The sequence below is a fragment of the Gymnogyps californianus genome, chromosome 6, assembly GCF_018139145.2.
Source record: "Gymnogyps californianus isolate 813 chromosome 6, ASM1813914v2, whole genome shotgun sequence".
In the NCBI taxonomy this organism is placed as follows: Eukaryota; Metazoa; Chordata; class Aves; order Accipitriformes; family Cathartidae; genus Gymnogyps; species Gymnogyps californianus.
This window is the reverse complement of record NC_059476.1, coordinates 16,888,537-16,911,904: the sequence shown is the minus strand read 5'-3', so window position 1 is coordinate 16,911,904 and position 23,368 is coordinate 16,888,537. Positions and strand designations below refer to the sequence as shown.

At 54.0% G+C, this 23,368-nt stretch overlaps 1 protein-coding gene across 3 annotated transcripts in view; it reads left to right on the top strand.

Annotated features, from left to right (window-relative positions):
* The window catches only part of DNMBP (dynamin binding protein), a 29,417-nt gene that overhangs the window by 3,629 nt on the left and 2,420 nt on the right, over positions 1 to 23,368 (top strand). For 2 of the 3 annotated variants that reach the window (XM_050899352.1, XM_050899351.1), the window contains exons 3-14: positions 938 to 1,060; positions 1,619 to 3,562; positions 16,698 to 16,885; positions 17,504 to 17,603; positions 18,134 to 18,281; positions 18,789 to 18,806; positions 19,472 to 19,671; positions 21,094 to 21,224; positions 21,465 to 21,569; positions 21,780 to 21,908; positions 22,383 to 22,715; positions 23,172 to 23,354. In XM_050899352.1, coding sequence (XP_050755309.1) covers positions 938 to 1,060; positions 1,619 to 3,562; positions 16,698 to 16,885; positions 17,504 to 17,603; positions 18,134 to 18,281; positions 18,789 to 18,806; positions 19,472 to 19,671; positions 21,094 to 21,224; positions 21,465 to 21,569; positions 21,780 to 21,908; positions 22,383 to 22,715; positions 23,172 to 23,354 — 3,602 coding nt within the window. The remainder of the gene's footprint in view (positions 1 to 937; positions 1,061 to 1,618; positions 3,563 to 16,697; positions 16,886 to 17,503; positions 17,604 to 18,133; positions 18,282 to 18,788; positions 18,807 to 19,471; positions 19,672 to 21,093; positions 21,225 to 21,464; positions 21,570 to 21,779; positions 21,909 to 22,382; positions 22,716 to 23,171; positions 23,355 to 23,368) is intronic. The other variant, XM_050899353.1, reaches the window with a different exon arrangement.

The window sequence follows — 23,368 nt, the reverse complement described above, 5'->3', positions numbered from 1 at the left end:
TGACAGTAGATGCCAAACTGCGTAAACCCAGTGCGAAGTGCTGGGTGTCTAGGATATGGTGTCTCCAGGTTTTATTGGAGAATGTGGATGCCATATTGGGTCATCAAGAGTGAATGCAGGAAGCGCTACTAGCCCGTACTCCATCATATTCCCTTGCCACAAATTATAAAAGATAGGAATGACATTTTTAGTGGCCTTTGCAGTGGGCTCTGCCATGTCCTGTGCTCCTGGGACTGAAATTAGTAGCTGAGTGGTACCTTGTGATGGCCAACAAGTGTGCGCTGCCCCATCTGGCTGTGGCGTGTGCAGAATAGCTGGGCATCTAGCAATGGGTGCCATGGTGAAATAGGTGCACAGAGGTGATAAAGTGGGGAAGGTCCCTGGAGCCTCAGCAGCACTGAAGCTGTGACAGAGCCTGTGACTCACAGACGTGGCCATCCCGAGTGTGGTGGCCTGACTTCTGCACTGAGGCCGCGCAGGGGCCAAGCCTTACAGAGTGGGGAGCACCAGGTGGATGTGCGCAGTCAGAAGACGCTGGTCTTGTGATCCAGCACTACTGGATCTGTCAGTCCTCATCATGGCTCTGGGTTGGGAAGCAAGCAATAAAAGCAGAGAAAACCTAGTATGTCTGTTCCCAGAAACTCCATGCTGATGGCACAGTCCCAGTAATAAGCACAGGCTGTTGGTTGCCTGGATTGAGCCGAGGGCACAAAGCTTTTTGTTCTCTGTTAGCTCTTAAGCATTTAAAACCTCAGGAATTCCTGACTCCCAAACTCGTTCCTCTTCCACCACGCTATTGAGGCACCCTGGGTAGCTGGGTAGCTGGGTATTTTCCTTTAGCAAGAGATGAATAGATCCCAAAATCTGGAAGGAGGGTGGAGGGAGTGGTGATGGGCTACAGGAAAGACTCATTGCTGACAACTGCTTCTTATTTTAGGGCAGTTTCCTAGCAGCTTTGTGGAACCTGTGGATATTCCCCCTTTGAAGCAGGGAGAAAAACTGTTTGTTTGTACCAGTGACTTCACATCTCAAGAGCCAGGGAGCTTGTCATTGCAGAGAGGTAACCTCCATTCCCTTCCTTTGCTTTGCACCTCATAGCCCTCACCTGTCCTTCCAGAAGCATGAACCTAGTCACAGCATCCTGCCTAGAGTGACAGGAGAGAGAGGGGAATTTCGTAATACCTCATGACATGCATCATGTCAAATCCACCATGGACCTTTGGGCTTCTGCCACTCTGATACCGATTTCTCATGATCTATCATTACTCTTGAAACTCCAAAAATTGGACTTGTCTGATCATAGTAAACTTACAGCTGCCTTTTAACTGCCCTCCAGTCCCCAAATCTTAGACTTGCATTTGGGGGAGAAATCAAAGCTTCGGTGCACCTTCATGGCTTTGCAGCCAAAACTGTGTATCTTAGATATGTGTGTGCAAGAGGCTGCTGATGCTTCATGCCTTACCCCCATTCTGTTCTCTTGTGCATCCCCAGCATGCAGTAGACTCTGTGCAGAGTGCCAGACCTCACCCACAGCCAGGAGGGATGCGGGGAGGCAGGAATAAGAGGTGGGAAGCGATCATGAGGGCAGTTTTGAACTGGTGTGTCTCATTCCCTGCAGGAGACCTGGTGATCCTGGGGGGGTCCCTGGCCTCCAGCTGGCTCCAGGGCCGAAGCAGCTGGGGTTCCAAGGGCTTTTTCCCCTCATCATGTGTGCGGGAGCTGTGCCTTTCAGTTCGGAGCCGTCAGCTGTCCCAGAGCGCTCTCCTGGAGGTGCCTGCCTACTCACTGGGCCAAGCTCGGGCCCTGATGGACCTGTCTGCTCAGCTGGAGGAGGAACTGGACTTCAGGGAAGGGGATGTGATCAACATTGTTGGTGTCCCAGAGCCTGGCTGGTTCGAAGGCGAGCTCAGAGGCCACAGGGGCATCTTTCCAGAGGGTTTTGTGGAACTGCTTACTCCTCTGCGAGCATCAGGAACAGCAGTGGATCCAGAGCCCACAGGGACTTGTGACACCAATGGGACAGTGGAGATGCCCCACAAGGAGGAGGAGGAGCCAGGGAGCACTTATGGTGTTGCCCTCTATCAGTTCCAAGCTCTGGAGTCCAAGGAACTGGATTTTGATGTGGGTGACAGGATTCGGATCGTAGGCATTCTGGAGGATGGCTGGCTGGAGGGGGAACTGAGGGGGAAACGCGGCATCTTTCCACACAGATTTGTGAGGCTGGAAGCCTCTGAGGCTTGCAGGGAAAAGGCAGATGCTGGGGATCCTCAAGGTGGAGGTAGCTGTGGAGTGACCATCCATCAAGACCCAGAAAGCACCTGCTCCGAAGCTCTTCCTTTGCCAGGGAAAGATGGCAGGGAAAAGGAGGGTGGCTCGGCTGCACACCCTGAGCCTGACACCATTTTGTCTCACAAGGCAGGGCGGTCAGAGGGTCCTCTTGGCACTGACTTGAGACAGCATCAGGCCTTTCCCAGCACAGGACATCAAGGGTCACGTCCCAAAGGCACAGCGGACTCCCTCCCCTTTGACCACACGAAGACGATCAATGGCCTTCTCCCCTCTGCTCAGCTGCCTCCCCAATGGGGCAACAGGCCTGGCCAAGCAGGTGAGTTGGAGCCTTCGGGGACCGTTTCAGCCTCCCCAGGAAACTCAGAAACTCACACCTTGCCTGAGCATGATGGAGACAGTCCCACTGTGCCCCCGCAGGCTCCCCGCTCCCCCCGAGATCCTTGCAGGAGCCAGGCGATTTCTTCTCCTAACAGCTGGGCAGCATCCGAGCCCCAGGAGAGCCAGAGCAGCACCCAGGACCTGGACGATTGGGTGGACGGTCAACAGGAGAAGTCCAAACCCTGTTCCTCCAGCTTGGGAGGTGCCCAGGTGGGCCTGGACACATGGGCTGGGAGCTGGGGTGAATGCTGCCCGCTCGCCTCACAGGGGGACGGCTGCACGGACCTCGACTCCAAACTGACAGAGCAGCTGGCGCAGTTTGAGAAGAGTCTGTCGAGTACTGGCGCTGAGCAGGACAAGGTCTCCCGCCACTTCTCTATCTTGGACTACAGCTCTGAGAAGGACATTGTCCGTGGGTCTCCTGAGTGTGCCCCCCATGCCAGGCAGCCTGAGAGGAGGAAGGCCCTGAGGCCACCCCCTCCTCGGCCCAGCAGCCTTGCGACAACGCCTGTGCACACGCTGGGTGGCCAGGTGCCCAAAGGCAGGTCTCTGTCATTCTCGGTCAAGCCCTCCCGGCCTGCGCCCCGGCCTCCATCAAGCAACCAGCGGAAAAACGTGGCCCCTGTACAGCTTCAGCCCAGCGCCCAGGAGCAGCGCGTGGAGGAGGGACGTGAGGACTTGACACGGGCAGGATCAGCTTCCCCTTGCTCCATTCTGCTGACGAGGATCGGAGAGGTGGAGCGAGACCTGGAGGCTTATGGCAAGACCCGCACTGAGCTAAGCCTGATGCTGGAGGAGCAGCAGGATGAGCTGGTGAGAGCAGAGACCCTGGAAAACCTTGATTTCTGTGACTCCAACATCGAGAGCCTCAGCGTGGAGCTGCAGGAGCTGAGAGGTCAGTCTGCTGCGGCATGGGATGGGGGTGCTTCAGGGGGACGGCTGGCCCCTGCTGCATACAGGCACTGTTTGAGCCAGGTTTTTATTTCCTTCTTCAGTTCCTGATTTTGGTCATTTTGTAAGCGTTGTTGAAGTACAAATCATCATGATTTTGCCTCAGAGAACCACAGTGTCATTCTCTGGACATCCCTCAGCCCTGGCCTTCCCCACTCCCTTTTCCTTCCACCTCTCCCATCTGCTCTTCCAGCCCCACCGTACATCCAGAGCACTCATCTGATCCATTCCCAGTGTGTCCTTGCTCTCAAGCAACAACACAGCTGCTGCAGGTTCAACCTCCCTGCCTCATCCCCTCTTCGCCGTAGGGGAGTGAGCAGCAGCTTCAGAGCGGCTTTACTGGTGGTCCTGCAGTTGAGATTTGAGTTGATGTCTGTGGCGTGACTGCCCTCAGCACCTCAGGGTGCTGGGTTTCCTGCGGTTTCTGCTCTGGTGGTGACAGACCTTTGGGGACTTGTCACTCAAATCAGAGGGGATGCACAGAAGGGCACTGAACCTGGCCTGTGAGTGGGATGGGTTAGTGGGCAAAAAGTAAAGCCTGCCCCTGTGCTCCTGCCATCCTGGACAGGAAAATGACACACTGCTGTCAGTAACAGCAACAAAGAGCTTTAAATTGTGGCATGTCTGTAGCTGAAAAGGTGACTTTTGTCCATGCAGCCCAGAAAAATTACTCAGGGAGGAGAAATTTGCTGTGATTATATCAGCACATTTGGGCTCTGAAACCCAAAGATGCCATATAAAGATCTGTGCCGTTAATTACGTTATACTTGATATTACAGTAGACAAAGTGGAAAGATGACACCATGTACATCTCCCACAGTTCCTTCCACAGCTTCTCCCAGGAGCTCTGACACTGCAGTTCTGTTACCAAAACCCACGATGTGCAGGAAATGTGGGCACTGCACGCAGGAGGTGGAGTGAAATGCCAACTCCTGCCTGGGGATTACTCACTCTGACTTCATTGCCTCCATCCTCCCACTGCTTAATCAGCGCTGGGGAGCCCAGGCGCTTTGCTGCAGGATCGTGTCTGATGCAGAGCACGTGGGAATGAAGGCTGATATGGGTGCACCAGGGAAACAGGGTAACAAACAGCCTCCACGTCAGTGACATGCGAGAGGGATGCTTGGAAGGAGGCTTAGAGGATTTGAGCCTAGATGAAATAACTTGAAGATAGGAAGAGGAAAATCTAGGCTGGATTTCAAGGGAAATTTTCTGCTGGGATGGATCTTGCTGGGAAACGTCTTGTACTGTCCCAGTGCTTCCTGACAGAGGACGGATCCTGCGGAAGCTGTGCCCTGTTGGTTACTGGAACTGGAAGTTTTAGGCAGGAACTAACACACTATCCTGAGACATCCTACCCATCAAGTTATCCCCTTGGTAGTCCTAGGGGATTTTTCACCACTTCAAGAGACCTGAGGATTTATAAGCAGCCTCTCTGATCCTATGATAAAGATGTGCCCTACACAACCCTGTTACATCCCTCCTGCCACATCTGAGTGTGGCCAGAGAGCATGTCTCAGGCTTGCTAGCCCAGCTTTAGTGCAGTGGGCCAGATCAGTAATGCGGTGTTGCATCAGCTCAGCAAAACATGTTTGCACCATGCCTCAGGCGTGGCTTCTACCTTGCCACTGTTAGGGGCACATGGAGGCATGCTGGAGAGAGAAAAGCTTTCCCTAAGCATTGACCAGCAAACAAATTAGGGCTGGCATAGTCTTGGGGGAACCCAGCCCCTTGATGTGTCCTTTGGGGAGCCAAAAGAAGAGCAGAAAGTATGTGGTTTTCTAAAATACATGTTTAAAATCTGCAGGTTGCTTCTTTAGCATGTCTTGGGTGCACACTTGGGGATTCGCTGATCACCAGGCTTGGGCAGGATTAGCGCTTGCCCTCCTGCAGTTGGAGTAGGAGCGTCCATTGGTTTTATTTTTGTCTTCTACCAGCTGGGAGCCTTGGCTGTGCATACCTAACAAGTGTTGCAAGAACCTGAGACATGGATGACATCCACCAACTCTCCTGGTTTCTGTCTAGGGCGTATTGTGGTCGTCTCTTGGTTTCTTATAGGAGCTCCTGCGTTTGGCATGGAAAACTGGGAATATGTTGCGCCCTGCAGCAAGAGGAGTTACTGGAGCGCATGTTTCTGTAGCCTCCTGGAAACTTATATTGTGTGTTGGCACTGGACTCCGTAACCCAGATAGTCCCTTCAAGCCTGTTTCTATCAGCGAGGGGACCAGCTGTTCGCCCTGGAGCAGGGAACCAGGCAGCTGTGGCTGCGTGGCATTGTGTAGGCACCGCTCGGGGATGCTCTGTCGTGCAGGGAGCTGCTCATCTCCGGCTCTTCCCAGGACCTGTGGTGAGGGCTGGGAAAAGGGTGGGCTTAGCATCAGATTTGAGCCAGGGGCAGCGTGAGGGCATTGGTTTTCCCCCATGAGGTGTGGAGCAGAGCCCAGCCTCTGCTAGACCACATCGTTTAGCCTCCGTGCCGGCGGGAGCGTGAAGGCAGGGGAAGGAGATCTGATACCCCATCTCTGGTCTGTAGCTTCCCACAGTCTCACACGCAGTCTGTTTCCTTTCCCTGAGGCCGTTGGTCTTGGGGCAGGGCCTCCGCATGCTCCAGTGCCTCCTTTTCCCTGCCTCTGAGCTGTCTGCAGAGAGACTTTGGCAAAGCAGTGGAGCCGGTTTGGGCGGTGAGAGCCTGCCCAGCCCCGGCCTCCCTCCTTGGGGCTGGTTACTGATTACTTTGGGCAGCAGGTGGAGGAGGCTGGGGCTGGCAGTGATTGGGCCCGTGCCTCTTCCTACCCTTGCTGGCTGGTTTCAGGAAGCGACGCCTGCGTTTCACTTGGGACAGAAGCGCTGGAGCAGAGTGGAGAAGTGGCGTGAGCCCGGGCTTGGGCTCGGGGAGCAGGTAGCAAAAGGAGTCAGCACCTGCGCCGCACCCCAGCAGGACTATGTGCACTTATCCCGGGACGAAACACGGTGTGGAGGATCTGAGGCAGGAGACGCAGCTCCTCGGCTGGGAATATGAGGACTGTTGTGCCACGCAGAGAGAGGACATGGCTAGGGTGGCCGCACTACGTGGTGAGGGTCGCTGCAAGGACAGACCCAGGGCGAGGAGGCAGCACCCGGGCTGCCAGGGAGCAGACAGCAGCCAGGACGGTTACAGGAGAGGGGAGGGCATCTCCGTGGACCGACAGAGCATGAATGGAGACTCTGGAGTTGTTTGGAAGGGAGATATCCAGTACACGGACTGCAGGAGAGCAGACGGTGCTTGGGAAGGCAAAAGCCAGAATACAGAGGGTAGAAACTATAGGGTGTATGAGAGGGAGGGCATTCAATACAGAGACTGCAGTTCTGAGATAAGAGAAGGGCGGTACAGAGAGGAGAGAGTACCTGGGCAGTATAGGGAGGGAGGAAGGCAGTATGGAGAGGATAGAGGCCCTGGAGACTATAGGGAGCGGGCAAGGTGGTATCAGGAGGACAGAGATCCTAGGGACTACAGTGAAGATGAAAGACGTTATGGGGAAAAAGAAAGGTGGTATAGGCAGGAGAGGGACTCTGGGGAGTATAGGGAGGGGAGAAGGCAGTATAGAGAGGATGGAGGCAATCAAGTATATAGGGAAGGGGAAAAGCGTTATAGAGAGGATGGAGGCTCTGGGGCATATAGAGAGCAGGAAAGGTGGCATGTAGGTGTCAGGGACCAAGAAGACCAAGAAGACTTTGAGCGGCACAGGCAGCCCAAAGACCATGTCATGGACCGCAGCAGTCTGGACAGAGGTTGTGAAACTCCTGCATTTGTGATCGGGTCCTCAGGAGACGGTAGAGTGAGCCTGGGGTCAGGCACCTGCTACACACAGTCCAAGGTGGAGGACATGGACTACGATGGCCGTGGGGAGCTGGAAGGAGCAGCCCCAGGGCCCGGGATGCCAGCCAGGAGCAGCGGCAGAGCAGAGCGCTCGAGGGTACGCACGGGCCGGCCGGACTGGAGCCAGGTCTGGGAGCAGGAGGCTGAGGAAGCAAACAGGGTGGGCTCCGTGCTGCAGCGAAACAGCTTCTACAGACGGACGGCTCCCAGTGCCCTGCGGCACTCAGAGTTTGTGCAGACCAGGAAGGAGAAGCGAGGTACACGGGGAAATGCTGGGCAGTTGCCTTGGGTGTGCCTTCGCCCGGCCCTGACACCAGGGCAGCACCGGGACTCTAGCACAGGCAGGTGGCCAGCACAGCCAGGCACTCGTGGGAAACCCTGGGGCTTGCTGAAATGGGCATCATCATTGTTACCCCTCTGTACAGTCACCTACATGTCCTGCAAGGGCTCTTAGCCCCATTTTGCAGAGGCCCAGGTGGGAGGGAAGCCCAGGTGACACAGACCCACAGCTCACTGCTGTCCTTTTGATCACTCCTCCATCTGTGGCCCAAGTGTTTTGGGTACACCCTAAAACCTGTGGCCCTGATTTTTCTGCTTTCTCAGGGCCCCAAAGAGGTTTCTTACAGGGAAAAGGGTGAGATGTGGGGGTTATTCCCACTGCCTGTTTTACTTTCATAACCCATCATGAACAGATTCTGTGTGTAGGAACCAATTCCTGACCCTGCGGAGGGCAGCTGTTTGCAGGCAGCATGAAGCAGGAAAGAGGGGAAGTTGTTGTAGCACTCAGAGGTACGCGGAGGGCAAGCACTTGTAGTTGCATGATTACACATGGGCAGGACACCGGGGCACCTGCGTATTGGGGGGCTGTTGCAGATGGGAATGGTGCCTCCTGCATTGATCACCAGCCCCTCAGTACCACAGTGGTCCCTTGCCCGTGCTACAGCTGTTGCATGCCCTGTGTCCTGGGTCCCCGAGCTGTCCCTAGATCTCCAGTCCCATCAACCGGCACCCTGGCGCTGGACAGATACCAAAGCTGGAGGGCTCAGGCTGTCTTGGCATGGGCAGAATCATCCCATTGATGCTGTGGTTGGGACAGAGTTGGCTGCAGACAGCTTTGTGGGGCTTGGCTCATTGTTCCAAGAATTAGTGTGTGTTGGGGAAGGGGCAGCAAGGTGGTAGGGTCTGGGCAGAGGGACTGAAGGAGCCCTTCTTGGTGGACTGGCCTCCCTGTTGGGCAGCCATGTGTCTGACAACCTGTTTGCTCCTGGACTCTTTCTGCCAGCATCTGTCTCGGGCACCTGTGTGTGAACTCTCCGTGAAGGGGGATTGAAATGCAGAGGAAAACAGCACCACAGTGCAGCGGCCAAAGAGGCAGCAGAGCTGGAGGCTGTGGCTGCCTGTTGGCTTAAACAGCATGAAATCTGTCCTCTGGAGGTATTTGATTAAGCAGGCTCCGCCGGCTGCGTTTCTGCGCTCTCAGGCCGCCCTGGTAGGGTGGGACTTTGCTCAGCTGTGTCCCCAGGGCAAGGGAAGGGAGAGGCTTTGCAGTAGCAGTACGTCCAAAGGGCAGCGGGGAAGCTAGGACGAGCCAGGAGCAGAGCGGGGAGGGAAACGGCCCACAAAGCCTTAGGAGGCTGGAGCAGTGCTGGCCTGGCCTGGCTTTTGCAGGAGTTGGGGGGGCAGACTGTCAGGCCGGGCAAGAGCCTTCACTCCTCTGATGTTAAATATGACGCTGCGTACACCCACGCTTGCGCTGGGAGGGGGGGTTGGATTTTTTTCCCTGCTGTGGCAGGCTCAGGGGCGGGGGAGCGGCTGCGGGAAGTGCGGGGCAGGATGCCCTCACCGTCAGGGCCTGTGTCCCACAGCAGGAAGGGGAGGAAGGCTCCAGGTGTTTTGTAACACTGTCCATCCTGTGGCCCGTTTACTGGCTGCAATTCCCTGTTACATTACTCCTCCTGCCCTGCTGGGGCACAGTGCTACACCAGCAACAGCCCTCCTTGGCAAATATGCTTTGCTGCCATAGCTGCCTCAGTGTAAGACCTCACCAGCGTCCAGGAGCCTCCCCAGAAGCCCTCCCATCACGCTTGGCAGCAGACACCCTCCTGCCCAGCTGGTAGGAAAAAGTCGGCTCTGCTTTTCCCTCTGTGTGGGCTCCAGGCGCCTTTTCTAATGCTGTCTGCTTCTCTCCCAGGTTCCTCCTACTGTCCACAGAGTAACAGAATTTAGGACTTGAAAGCCCCGGTAGAGATGACATGGCCTGATCTTTTCCATAAGTGGGATTATTACACTTCTTACAGATTTCTTTGCAGTGCAGCTCAGTGACAGCTACTTGGTTAGAGCGTCTCTTCTGGGATGAAACTCAGATGTGTCTGCCTGCCACATCAACAGAAGGAGAACCCACCTGTCATAGCTTTGCTGCTTAGTCACCATCACTGTTACATGTTTTGCATGCTAATGTGTTGCATTTCAGCTCTGAACCCCAACCTTTTTCTACTAAATTAGAGCTTTTTAGTTGATGGTATTTTCTTCTCAGGCAGGTACTGTAATTAAGTAATTTTTCAGTCTTCAGTTCTTTGTAGTGAATAGAGTCTTAAAATACTCCTGGCAAAGACTCACAGGAGGACCTTTCAGTGCTTGTTTTTCCTGTCCTCACTCATTTTTCAGTTCAGACTCTTTTAAAATAGTGGACTTCAGAGCTGCATGAGGCATTCTGGGTAGGTGTCAGCACTTGCTTGAACAAAGGTATACCTTGCTGCATTCCTGTGCCCTTGTCCGAGGACCCGAATCTGCCTCTGCAGCACTCGGGGAACTCCTGCTGAGTTTTGGACAAAGCATTACACCCCAGAATACAGCCCTGCGTGCAGCTGCACTCCTTGTCCCCATTAATACAGTAATGCATTCGTCTGCGTTAAACCTGCTTGGTTTGAATAATTCCATCTTATTCCGAATAGCTTGGGTCACTCAGTGACTCATATGCCTCATCTTTATTTGTGATCCTGTTGAATCAATGTTCAGTTTTCTACATGACAGCAGTGATTTTCCATTTACTTTAAAAATATATAGGATCAACTGAAAATACAGTCCCTGGAGAATCTGATTAGGAATGTCTTCTTTTCTGGATATTCTCCACCGGCAACGGGGTTTTGAGGTGCCAGTCAGCAAGGTCTAATTTCTGCTTTTTAGATGGAAAGAAACAGAATATTTATTGTATAATTCTGCCTTTTTGCCAAATTTACCAAGAATTTTACTATCTGTGCTTACTTGTGGGATTGCATCATTGAAAGGGTTTCTTTTGTCCTGGGTGGAAATAAAATTCTATTATAAAGTAGCATTTTATTTCCTCATTTAAAAAATAAAAAATGGATTCTTAATTCTGCAATCCATGGATTTTTCTTGATATTTTTCTTTTCCCATTTTTCTGTACTTCAAAGTTTCTGGTGTGCCTATTGTCTGTTATCTGGTTTTCTGTATTCATTCATTTATTTATTTATATTTGCTGCCTTTATTGAAGCGCAGACCCAGGACAGATTTTTCATCAGTATTGTTCTCTTTCTTGATCGCATAACCATGGGTTTTTTTATTATCTATTTAAAAATTTCTTTTCTAGAACTTCCAGCTTTCATTCTGTTTTCCGTCAGTGTTTTTGCTCACACTTGCTTTTGTTGATGCTCTGCCTCAGCTTTGGAAGGTTAGCTCTTTGCAGACCATCACATTACTTCACTTTTTTCTGCATCATGGGTTGGGACCATCCCCTGTTTGCATTGAATGCGGTGGGGCTGTGTTGGGACAATGGTTGTCATTTTACCTGGCATAGAGACGTCCCCAGAAAGCAGGCTCTACATGAGACATCTTTGAGATGTCAAGCCGTTCCAGTGGTCCTGGAGAAGTATCCCCAGTTTGTTCCTGTTCAGCTCATTTTTGTGGTTTGTCTGGATTTATCTCCTGCTGCTTGGTCTTGGGACTCTGCAAGGCCGGTGGCTGAATTCACTTCTGTGGGCCGAAGTTCTCTTTTGCCGTGGCACCTCTCTGCTGCACCCCCCGCTTTCTCCTAAGGAGCAATGAGACACTGAATATATCCAGTCTGTTGCTTTTGGAGCAGTGGATATATTCTGTTACAGGCTTATTACCAATGTCCAGAGTGAGAGTTTTCACCCCAGCCAGATCCTGCTCCTGGCAGCAAGTTTAGCCTTTCACTCAGATTAATTATTCCCTGCCCTAGTTTCATCCCCTCTCTTCTCATGGTAGGCAGTGGCTCCTCCCCTCCTGGAGTCCGCATACTTCAAATATTTACAGCTGGTTTGTTTTGTCCTGAGTCACTGCTTGACTCTGCTGAGCTGTGAGCCTGGGGCTGGGCTCGCTTTGTGGGTGGGTGCAGCTCCCGTCGGAGATTCCTGCTTACCGAGCTGGTGCGAGGGGTTATCCTCAGCGCTGATGGGCAGCACGTCCCTCTTCAGATTGCGTTAGCAGCCTGGGCGCCCTGCGAGGCTGCGCCGTGCCACGGGGAATGCTGGCAGGTGAGCCCCAACGAGAAGGAGTTGGGGGGCGATGCAGCCCTTTGGGTGAGCCCCGAGCCTGTGCATGATGGGCACGCATCCCATTGGATCAGGTCTTCATGGGTCAAGTCTTCTTCCAGAGTAGGGCAGGGAGAAGACCTCTAATTGCATGCGTGCTCCCGCTAGGAGGTTGGGTAATAAGAATTAGAAGTTTTCATTAATTGGAACGAAGTCGGTGAAAGTGGTATTTCTGAGGTGAGCAGGATGAGCCGTGTGATTGCAATATTAAATCATGGCCTCCACAGGAAGGGCAGAGGGGGGAGTGTGCTCCATCTTGACACTTCGCTGCCAGGGGCTGGGTTATGAGTCCATGTTGAATCTCCCATGTGTCAGCAGGCGAACTAGCAAAACTCAAAAGCAGGCGCTCCTGGGAGACTGTCGCAGACCATCAGACCAATCCAGAGAGCCAAGGGCTTGTCACAAATACGCCAAAGGGGATAGAGAAAACAATGTTGTTAGAGGTTTTAATTTAGAGAGGCAGATTGCAGAGCTCATGCCACCTATGAGAGAACAAAATTTGAGTCTCTGAAAATTGTGATTGAGAACATTGTTTTTGGAAATGTATTTCTGAATGCCCGTTTGGCATCCATGTCATGGGTAAACACGAATTTCTCACTGGATTGGAATTTGGTGGCTTCATTAGAAATACCAGTCGCATTCCTGCAGGCTAATGGAGCCCCTTCCAGCTGTGGTGTATGTCTTAGTGCCTCCAAAGTTGATGGGCATGATGACTCAGATTGAAAGGTAACATTTAAATAGAAAATCTGTGAAGTAAAATGGAGATCTGTTTAAAAAGCATTCACTAGATGACCAAAACCCACAGCTGTGAAATGGGTGGGTTTAGTTAAATGCTTAATAAGCTTCATTTAGGGAAAGCTGCTATTAGACATACAAGAATGTGTGACAAACAGGAAAAAAGAAATTGATGGCAATCAACAGAGATGGTATGAAATACAAAAAGTGAGTTTTTAAATGCATCAGAAACAAATCCTAAATATGATACATATTGGTCAGATAGAAGAGCCAAATATTAAAAACAAATTCTGTATTTGAATTTTTTGAACTGCAAGTGTTTGGAAAGAGGCACGATGACTTTTTAGTTCATTGCTGAAGGAGGATGTTTGACTAGTGATAAACAACAAGAGTCCTAAGAGACTTGGCTGCAGCATAGCCTTGTTTTTAAACAAATCTTGAAATACTCAGAAAGAGCAAGAAGGCCAGAGGAGAATTAATCTGTATAAGTTTTCAAAATAATGCAAACACTGATACAGTGTAAGTGGGTAGAATTGATGGCCAGCATCGTGCCAGGTCAAGCAAGCTGAGATGATGACTACTGTGGGCTTAAAACCTGTGCAGAGAAGGTTTTAATTTCCCTTCCACAGGTGAGGATTTGAGACTTGCAGAGGAAGGGTGCCGTGGAGCTGGCAGTCTCACGAGTGTCAGCTGAAGCCTCACCGCAGGGCATTCTCTGAAAGGGCCTGACCTAGATTTACTTGGCTGGGGTTTGCTTGGTGGAGTGTGGGGAGCAGCTGCATTCACTGGCGGCGCTGGGCATCCCCAGCATCCCCAGCTCCGTTTCGGTCAGCTGGAGCCAGACACATCGTGTGGCTGCAATTTAGCTATGGCTAAAGCTGGGAGCACAGCAGGGTTTTTTGGTGGTACAGTAAACTCCCAAGATGTCCTGTACAAAGCTTCATCTGGTGGTGTTTTGCCTGGGGATAAATGCAAAATCCTATTCTTTGACCAAGGCAAATGTAATCTTTTCCATTTGTCTTTCCAAATGCTGCTGCATGGGTCATTTCTGGCTGTTGTTCTGGCTGGTCTTCATTTTCAGGATTCTTCCCAGGCCGCCCCATGCTGCGGTATCAGCTCACTCGCCCACCTCGCCTGGGTTTCACACACCTGCTTGAATTTCAGATTAACACCTTCCTGCTGCTTCCATGTTGCCCTCCCACTTGAGCTTGCTCCCCTGCAAAAGAAATGCCATTCCTTAAAAAAAAAAATATATCCTTCTTTAAAATCACTCATTTGTTGTTACTTCTTAACTCTTTGAGCTACAGAGACCTGCTGACTGTATTATCTTGGTGTTTCTTTGTCTCTCTACATTTTTCTGTCTTGTGTCCTGTTCAGGCTCCAAGTGCTGTGTCTCAGGCAGGGTATCCCTGTTGGGTGTTTGTACAGGACCTTGCACAGCAAGGCCTGGTCTGCTACTGAGGCTTTGCAGATGCTGTGGAAATGCAAACAGCAAATGTTAAACCCAGCGGCTGCTCCCAGGCCCTCCTCACAGACTCCTGCTGCATTTGAATTGATAAAGTTCATCACTGGCGACTTGTCTGGTGGGGAGACAAAATAGCCATTGACTTAGCCAAAACCAGCCTTTTCCCTTATGCAGGGTGGCTCTGGTGGGTGTATTTTTAAGCATGCTTGCCAGTAGGAATCAGTGAATCTGCTCTTCCCAATAAGCCGTAATTGCTCACTAAATATAGTGCTGGTTGTGCCGCTAAATCCTGCTCTGCGGAGCTGGCCCTTTTGGCTCTCCCCAGGCTCGATATCAAGGCAGAGCGGCACAGACACCTGCTTAGAGAGATGGTTATCTTCCCGCCTGCATCGAGGGCATCTTCTGAGCAGGGTTTCAGCTGGGTTTCCCATTTGCTGTGGTTGGGCGAGTGTCTGGAACTGATTTGGAAGAGTGTGCGAGAGGCACACCCGTTCTTCCTCAGCCCAGGTAGCTGTGGGAAGTTGCTGTTTGATGCCGATGCTGCTGCTTTCTGTTTGTCACTGCTGCTCTGCAATGGGAGGGACTGGAGACTGGCATAGTTTCAGCTAGTTATGGGCCAAGTTGGTGTTTCTTCTCTTTCCTGGGCTGTTTCAGTGCAAATACCCGAACCTGGCAGAGCAGCAGGCAGGATGCTTAGGCTGAGGCAGCAATTTCCCATCCCACGTTTCACACTGCCACTGGTTACTGCCACCACCTGGCAGGGCAAGGCTGGGGGCTGCGGGCAGGCGGGCAGGGCATGCTCAGCGCCTGGGCAGAAGCAGCTGCAAGCACGGGGGTCTCTTGGGGCTGTGCACGGTGGGTGCCGGGGTAGCAGGTTAAGTCCCAAGCCCTGCTGGGTGTCCTGGGGAGTCCAGCTGAGCCTGCTCTTAGAGCTGAAGCCGGTGGCAGGGTTGTCTCCCCCAGGCTCAGCCGCTGTTGCCTACGGCTGTAACTGGAAAGGTCAGGGAGGTGGAATTGCCTGTCCTGCAAAAATATTTTTATAAATGTCTGAGCTGGGGCATGTCCACAACTAATAAAATCCCATTGAGAGTGAGCAGCTGGGGATCCGTGGGAGATGGCTGGAGTGGGAGATGGCTGGAGTGGACAGGCATTTGTCAAATCAGCAGCTGGCCTTAAATCAGGTACCTGAGGCAGGCTGGAGTGCTGCAAGGGGCTGGGGGGTCCCGTGGGCCTCAGCCCTGCAAAGCAGCCATAAAATGGGGGAGACCTGAGTGTATCTGTGCCAGACCCTGCCTCAGAGGGGTGTCGCAGGGAGGTGCTGGGGAGGGGGGTCTCCTGCATTTGGCGGGGGGGGGCTACTGTTGCTGTGGTTTTGGCCAGAGAGCACATGCTTTTAAAAGCAGGCAAGTGGGGTAGAAAGTGGCTAGGGCCCAGGAATCTGCTGGGGGATAAAATGTCTCAATGAAAACTGGAGGGGGCTGGGCCGGCCTGGGAGCTGCAGGTGGGACGGAAAACCAGGAGGAAGAACGGCTGCCAGGGACCTGGGACAGGGAAGAGGAGGGTGGCCAGCTGCCTGCACGGCCCCAGGCCCTGCAGGCAGGGCAGCCATGCTGCCCATGCTGTGCGCCCTGGCACCCTGCTAGGGTAGGGCCAGGAGGCTGCTCCGGGGGGCACGGTGGCCTGGGCACAAAGGAGGTCCCTGGGCTGTACTGCGGGCTTGGGGGCCTCTCCACCCCGGGGCCGCCTGCCATGGCAGCGTGGCCACCCATGGGGTGCATCTAGCCACTCCGGGCCTCCACCTTGCTGGGCCTCCGGGTGCCCACCCCGGCCTCCGGGCGAAGGCCGCCGCCGCCGCCGCCTTCCCGGCCCTGCGCAGCGCTGCTCGCCGTGGTCCAGCTCCAGGCTTTGCCGCCGGCAGCCCCATTGTGGGTGCCCGAGGCCTTTTCGGCCATTCAGATGGAAATGCCCCAGGGCTGGAGAATGGAGACCCTGTTCCCAGCCTGAGGGGAGGGGGTAGCCGCCATTGCCCGGCTGGGAAGAGGGTGAGGAGGGGAGCAGGGCTTCTCTCCCCATCTGCTCAGCCCCACGGAGTTTCCTGGAGCAGGAGAGTTGGAGAGCGGGGGTAGGAGAGGGGTCTGGACCCAGCCGGCATTGGGGGACGAGTCTGGAGCTGGTTTGTGTTGCTTCGTGCCTGCTGCCCCGATGCCGGGGCATTGCAGCGTTACTGGTACTGCGAGGGCTGGCTGTGGGAGCAGACTGGGGCTCCCTGCTGCCCCGGGGCTGGGAGTGCTGGGGATAGCCTCTTGAGAAAGGTCCTTGCACGGACAGTCCTGCTGTCTAACAGTCCTCTTTGGCAGTCTTACAGGTTGTGTGTGGCACAGTTCAGGTGCTGCTTGTCCCCTGTCCTTGCATCCTTGCTGGAGGATGCTGATCTTGCTTGTCTGTCTTGCAGAGATGACTCTCCTGTCCTCCCAGACACCATCCCTGGAGACGTCCTCAGCTGCCACTGAGAGCCCAGAGCAAAGGATGCTGGAGAAGAGGTCCAAGGTTATTGAGGAACTGCTCCAGACGGAGCGGGACTATATCCGAGACCTGGAGATGTGTGTGGAGAGGATCATGGTGCCCCTGCAGCAGGCACAGGTAGAAGTGGGGGGGCAGCTACAACACAGCACTGGTGGGATGGGGTGAGGATACTGAGTCCACTTCGTTCTTGGAGGCAGTGAAGCAGCAGCACAGGAACCCACAGAGGAAATTCATCTATGCTGAGAGGAGCAGGATGGTTCTCGCTGCTCCCTGCACTCATAGAAATAGCCCATCTGTTTTGGGATCCTGCTGAGCTCTCACCATTGCTGAGAGCAAGAGACCTGGCAGCAAGTATCACAGATTCATTTCCTGGGGCAGGAAATGTTCCTCTTCATTTGGTTTGTAGGTCAAATTCATTGTCAGGAGAAAGAAAATATGGGGTCTTGGCATGGGGACAGAGTTGGTGGGAGGAGAGGGAGAATAACAGGTGAACAGAGGCAGGGATGAAATTTCTGGGAAAGAGGAGGACACTGTGGTAGGACACATAAGGAATGAGAGTTTCAGTGCACTGGGGGACGAGGGAGTGAGTACAGAAGTCACTGTGATGGGAGGAGGTCATACCAGGTAGCTGCTGTGAAGCTGAGGACTGATGGGTTGCAGGAGGGCAAGGGGGGGCTGTTGGGTCTGACTGGGACATGTTCCCCCATCCAGGACATCTCTCTTCCCATTCCCCAGATGCAGAACATAGACTTTGAGGGTCTTTTTGGAAACATCCACATGGTAATTAGCTTCTCCAAGCAGCTGCTGTCCACCTTGGAGGCTTCAGATGCCATCGGTATGAATTCTGCTGTTCCCTTTTCTCAACAGGCTGGGATGGACTTTGCTAGTGGCAGGGCAGAACAGTTTAAATGGTGGGAGAGGATCAGCTGGGGCTGGGCTTCCTCCCTGCTGGTCCCCATCACCACTCATCAGTCCAGCAGCGAAGCCACGGAGATCTGTGTTTCCCCATGGGTCACTATGCTGAGAAACATGGTGCCTGTGGCCCTCCGTGGCCCCTTGCCCCGAAGCAAGCCCCACTCCTCACTCCTGCGCTGCCAGCTTTTGCCGCTCGGGCCTTGGGCAGCCTGTGCCTGTGCTCTCTGTGTGGCTCCAGTGACCAGTGTCCCCGCTTCTCATCCCCGGTCGATTGAGCTATCTGTGCTAGTGGGTGATGAGGAGGTGCCCTGGGTGCTCTAGTAGCCTTGTCTTCTTGAGCTGTATGTGTGGAACGGGAACACTGGGTGTCTCACCATGAGACATGCCAGTGTTGTTGGAGGCAGCTGGAGACCAGGAGACACTGAAGTCCTGCTTTGCTGCTGTCTGCAGGGCCAGTGTTCCTGGCACAGCGTGCAGAGCTGGAGAGCGTCTACAGGGTTTATTGCCAGAACCATGACGAGGCCATCGCACTGCTGGAAACCTATGAGAAGGATGAGAAAATGCAGAAACTACTCCTGGATCTGCTGGATGGCCTCAGGTTGGAACCTCTGGCTGTGGCGGCCATCAAGCTGGGGTAGGGGGGTCAGTCTCCAACATCCCTGCCCCTCTGCCAGCAGTGCTTGGACAGTTCAGGTGGTGGCTGGAGAGGGGCTGGCTGTGTCACTGCATAGTTGACCAGGCTCCAGGTTCAAATGGACAGGTGGGACACCTGTAGGCCCCCTTAAACTCTGAGCAGAAGCCACCAAGGTACAGAGAAGGTGGCATGTCCTGGATTGAGGGCTTCTGTTCCCCAAGCCCTGCCCCACCATGGCTGGTGAGGAAGGAGCTGCTTTGCCTGGCTCAGCAACTGCCAGGGCTCCAGCTTGTGGAGGTTAATGCCCTGGGAGCTGGTAGCGCCAGCTGCTGCTCTGGGGGGACAGGGCTGCCCACTGCCCTGGCAGTATCACTGTGGGACGGGGCGAAGGCACTGGCTGTGGGATTGCACACCTGCCGCCCCATTAACCCGTTGCTTTTCTTTGCTTTTTGGCACTCTGTGGGCCGGCAGGAGCCTGTACAGTGAGTGGTAAGTGCATCCTTCCTGTTAGTCCCTGCTTGTCTGTCTGTCTTGGCCTGGCTGCTCCCTTGTAACTAACCTCCTGCCACCGGCTGGGTGCATGTTGGGGGACCCTAACAGTGCCTTGTGGAGGCACGTCTGGGAGGAGCAGGGTGTCTGTGGCATGATCGCAGCAGAGGCAATGGGTGGCATGGCAGGCAGCACAGGTGATGAGGCGAGGGGAGGTCTTGGGCAGGAAACAGGTTTTAGGAGCCATCAGCCCCAAGGAGCCAGGAGAGCCCTGCACTGACTGTGTTCCTGAGCACAGTCAGGCTGTCCTGCACTGGGGGGCAGATCTGAGCAGCTGGGTGGTAGGACAGTCTGAAGCAAGTGGCACCCTGGTAAGTGTGAGGCTGTGCCTGTGTGGGATTTCACAGTGGGTCTGGTGATGGAGAGGATCCTGGCTGGGGAGGGTCACCTGGTGTGAGTGAGGTCTGGAAACCTGGGGTTGATCTGAGAGCATCAGGAGTTCAGGAGTGCAATGAGTTTGGAGATGAGGATGGTGTGACTTAGGGAGTACAGTGGATTTAGAGGCATTGGTGTTCTGGGTCTGGTTGGCATTGGTTTGAGGGGGCAAAATTTGTGTGGCAGAGCTGACTGAAACTTGGTGCATCTCCTTTGTCCCAACTTCCCAGGGGCTGCACAAACTACATTAACCTGGGCTCCTTCCTCATCAAGCCAGTGCAAAGGGTGATGCGGTACCCACTGCTGCTGATGGAGCTGCTGAGCGCCACCCCTGAGGCTCACCCTGACAAGGCACCGCTCACAGCTGCTGTCCTCGCAGTCAAAGAAATCAACGTCAACATCAACGAATACAAGCGCCGGAAGGACCTGGGTGAGTAGCTGGGTAGTGCTGGGGAGAGAGAGACAGGAGTGGGTGCGTTGAGGTTGGCATCTGTCGGCTCCTGAGCCTTAGCTGGCAACCACAGTCGTGGAGGGTATCTGCTCCCAAAGTCTGTGCCCTCACAGAAGGGCAGTAGAAGAGCTGCATTTAAAAAATCTGAGCATGAGATACAATACTTGAAGTGACGCAGTATACATCTGACTAGCTGTTTCTTGTGATACAGAGATATGACATGTATGCAGTTGCTGACCACATGGCTATTAAATGAAAACAAAAACAATGATAAGACAAAAGAATACATATTTAAAGTTAAAAAATGCAATTTTAAACAACACAAGTAGGGAATTAATCTGCTAGGGCAGTCTCTGTCTTACTGAGATTTGGAGACTAAGTTTGAAGGTATATCTGTAGACAGGACAGAATCGCAGAGGTGCTGGCTGCAAGAGCCCTCTGGGGTCTCCTGTCCAACCTCCTGCTTGGAGCAGGATTGTCCCCGACGTTGGCTCTGATCGGCCATCGCTCCCTCCAGCCGATTCTCACTGACCCCCGAGGATGGAGATTTCCCAGCCTCTCTGCTGTCCTGTGCCAGGGCTGCACCACCTTTGAGATGAAGCTGTGCGTCCTGATCCACCCTGAAGCTGCCATCTGTGGCCGCTGCCCATCCTTGTATTGCCTGGCGCTGCTGAGAGGAGTTTGGCTCCATCACCTTTGTAGCTGCCCTTCAAGTAGCTGCCGGCTGTGAGCAGATCCCCCTCCGCCTCCTCCCAGCCAGGCTCAGCCCGCCGGCTCCCCCAGCTCTCCTTGTGGGGCCTGAGCTCTTCCTGTGGGTCAGTAGCTCTGGTTTTCCCACATCTTTCTTGATCTGAGGGCACCAAAACTGGACACGGTATCCAAGTGCAGCCTTCCTGGGACTGAACAGAGGGAGAAAATTATTCCCTTTGACCTGCCGGCAACCCTCCCTGTTTTCCTTTGGAAGCCCCTGACTCATGCAAGTCTTACACTTTACTCTTTCTGCATAGCCCCACTGAAGCTGAGATGACATAGGCTGCTTGTAATGATTGCTCATATTTGCTAAAGAAGCAATACAAATACCTTCTATATGTCCAGTGATTATTGTACACCATCTCCTATGTCATCTTATGCTAACGCTATGCATAATCCTATGGAAGACTTTGAATGGTGGATCTACAAACTGTAAGGCATATCAAGAGCCAAACAGGGGATTACAGGTGGCACAGTGCTGGATTTCAAGATACATGGTATGATATGATATGGTATGATATGATATTTGGGGTACTTGGGACTGCAGAGGCTTAGGGAAGGGGAGAGCCAGCAAGGCAATTGTTGATGAGGCACTGTAAGGCATGGGCGTTGTGCTGACAAGGGTTCTGATTTCTACATCAATCTCTTCAGTGCTAAAGTACCGGAAAGGGGATGAGGATAGCCTCATGGAGAAGATCTCCAAGCTCAACTTCCACTCTATCATCAAGAAATCTAACCGTGTGAGCAGTCACCTCAAGCATCTCACAGGCTTTGCACCCCAGGTAACGTGCATCAGCTGCCGGGTTCACTTACACCCTGCAGTGCTTCTGCGGTGGTATCTGCTCTCTCCCCACACACCTTCCCCAATGAGTAGCTCTGATCCAGGCCAGCAAGGCAGAGTGAGCTTAGGGTCTCAACCACCCATCTCTGCTGTCCAGCTTGTGGGCAGGAGGCCCCACATCTCACGCTCTGGGAGGTGCTGGAGTCCTGCATTGCCTCCCTTGAGACATTTTCTCTCACAGCTGAAGGATGAAGCCTTTGAAGAGACAGAGAAAAATTTCCGGATGCAGGAGCGGCTGATCAAGTCCTTCATCCGGGACCTTTCCCTCTACCTGCAGCACGTTCGGGTGAGTCAGTCTGGGTGTGATGCCTAACACGTGGGGCTTGCTGTGTACTGCCCCTCCTGCCTGCATGGTGTGTACCTGCAGTGCCTCTGGCCAGTGCTCCTGCCCTCAGCCCTGCCGGGAGGGGTGGTCTCTGAGGGTCTGGGCTGCCCTGGGAAGCCTCTTCTCCTGGGCAGCAAGCATGGCTGTGCTGACTGTGTGTCCCTGGTGCAGGAGTCGGCTTGCATGAAGGCGCTGGCAGCAGTGAGCATGTGGGACCTGTGCACGGAGAAGGGCAGTGGGGACTTGGACCAGTTCCAGAAAGTGAATCGGCTCATCAGCGACCAGCTCTTCTCCAACTTCGTGAGTGAGGCTGTGCTCTCGTGTGCTGCGGGCACCCCTCTGGGGCCCTCCCCGGGGGCCTGCTGCACATGGGCAGCCCCTGGGAGGCTGCAGGGAGGGTAACACAGCCTGGGAGAGGTGTGAGCACTCTTGTTCGGCGCTTCCCTCCTGAGAGCTTTGATGCCTGTGGGTTTACGATGTGTATTGAGCATGCCTGTTAGAAACACATTTTTTCAGCCCTACCTGAAATGTTACAGCTCGCTATGTGAGTGGTTCAGGTACTTCCCATAGCGTTGCCCACGCTGGCACATTTATGTAAGATTATAGAATAATTCCTGTTGGAAGGGGCCTCCGGAGCTCTGGTGGGTGCCATCAGGAAGACGGACCCTACGCTGTCCTGGGGAGGTTGTGTGCTGGAGGGTGGGCTGCTGGTGTTCACCGCATGGTGGGAGAGAGCACCTCATCTCACCTGCTCTCTGCATCTCTGCCCACCAGAAAGAGCGGACGGAGCGGCTGGTGAGCTCACCCCTGAACCAGCTGCTGAGCATGTTTGCGGGGCCCCACAAGCTGGTGCAGAAACGCTTCGACAAGCTCCTTGACTTCCACAACTGCACGGAGCGAGCGGAGAAGCTGAAGGACAAGCGAACACTGGAGGAGCTGCAGTCGGCCCGCAACAACTATGAGGCCCTCAATGCCCAGCTGCTGGACGAGCTGCCCAAGTTCCTGCGCTTCGCCAAGGAGCTGTTTGCCAGCTGCGTGCGGGGCTATGCCGAGGCGCACTGCGACTTTGTGCGCCTGGCCCTGGAGGAGCTGAGACCCCTGTTGTCGGTGGGTTCCCAGAGCACAGCCAGCACTCTGGGCCCAGTGCAGCGCTAATCTCTGCACAGGGCTTGTCCCCAAGCCTCTCTGGGACCCATCCCATTGCGAGGGAAGCTGCTGCTGCAGTTTCAGGCCCCAGGTGCCTGGGGGAGGGCTCCTGTGGGATGCTGTCAGGGCAAGGATTGTGGGGTCACGATGCAATTGTGCGTGGAGATGGTGAAGGCTCTGGCTGCTCCTGGAGCAGTGTCAGGAGAGCATTTGCCTGGGAGAATCTCAGGTCGTGAGTTTGGGGACCACTCAGAGGTGAGTCCAGACAGGACTGCAAATCTGGACCTGATTCAAGTCACAGGCAGGGCTCAGAGCCCTGCTTGGCCTGGGAGCTGGCGTGGTCTCTGCTGTAGCTCTTGGCCACTTTTCCCAGCAGCTGTCACCTAACCGTGACCCCCAACCCTGCTCTGGTTCCAGTTGCTGAAGGTGTCCGGCAGGGAGGGGAACCTCATTGCCGTCTTCCAGGATGAGCACAGTCGAGTCCTCCAGCAGCTCCAGGCCTTCACCTTCTTCCCAGAGTCCCAGGCAGCTCCCAAGAAGCCTTTTGAAAGGAAGAGCGTGGAGCGGCAGTCTGCCCGGCGGCAACCCCTTGTTGGCTTGGTGAGTTCCCTCTG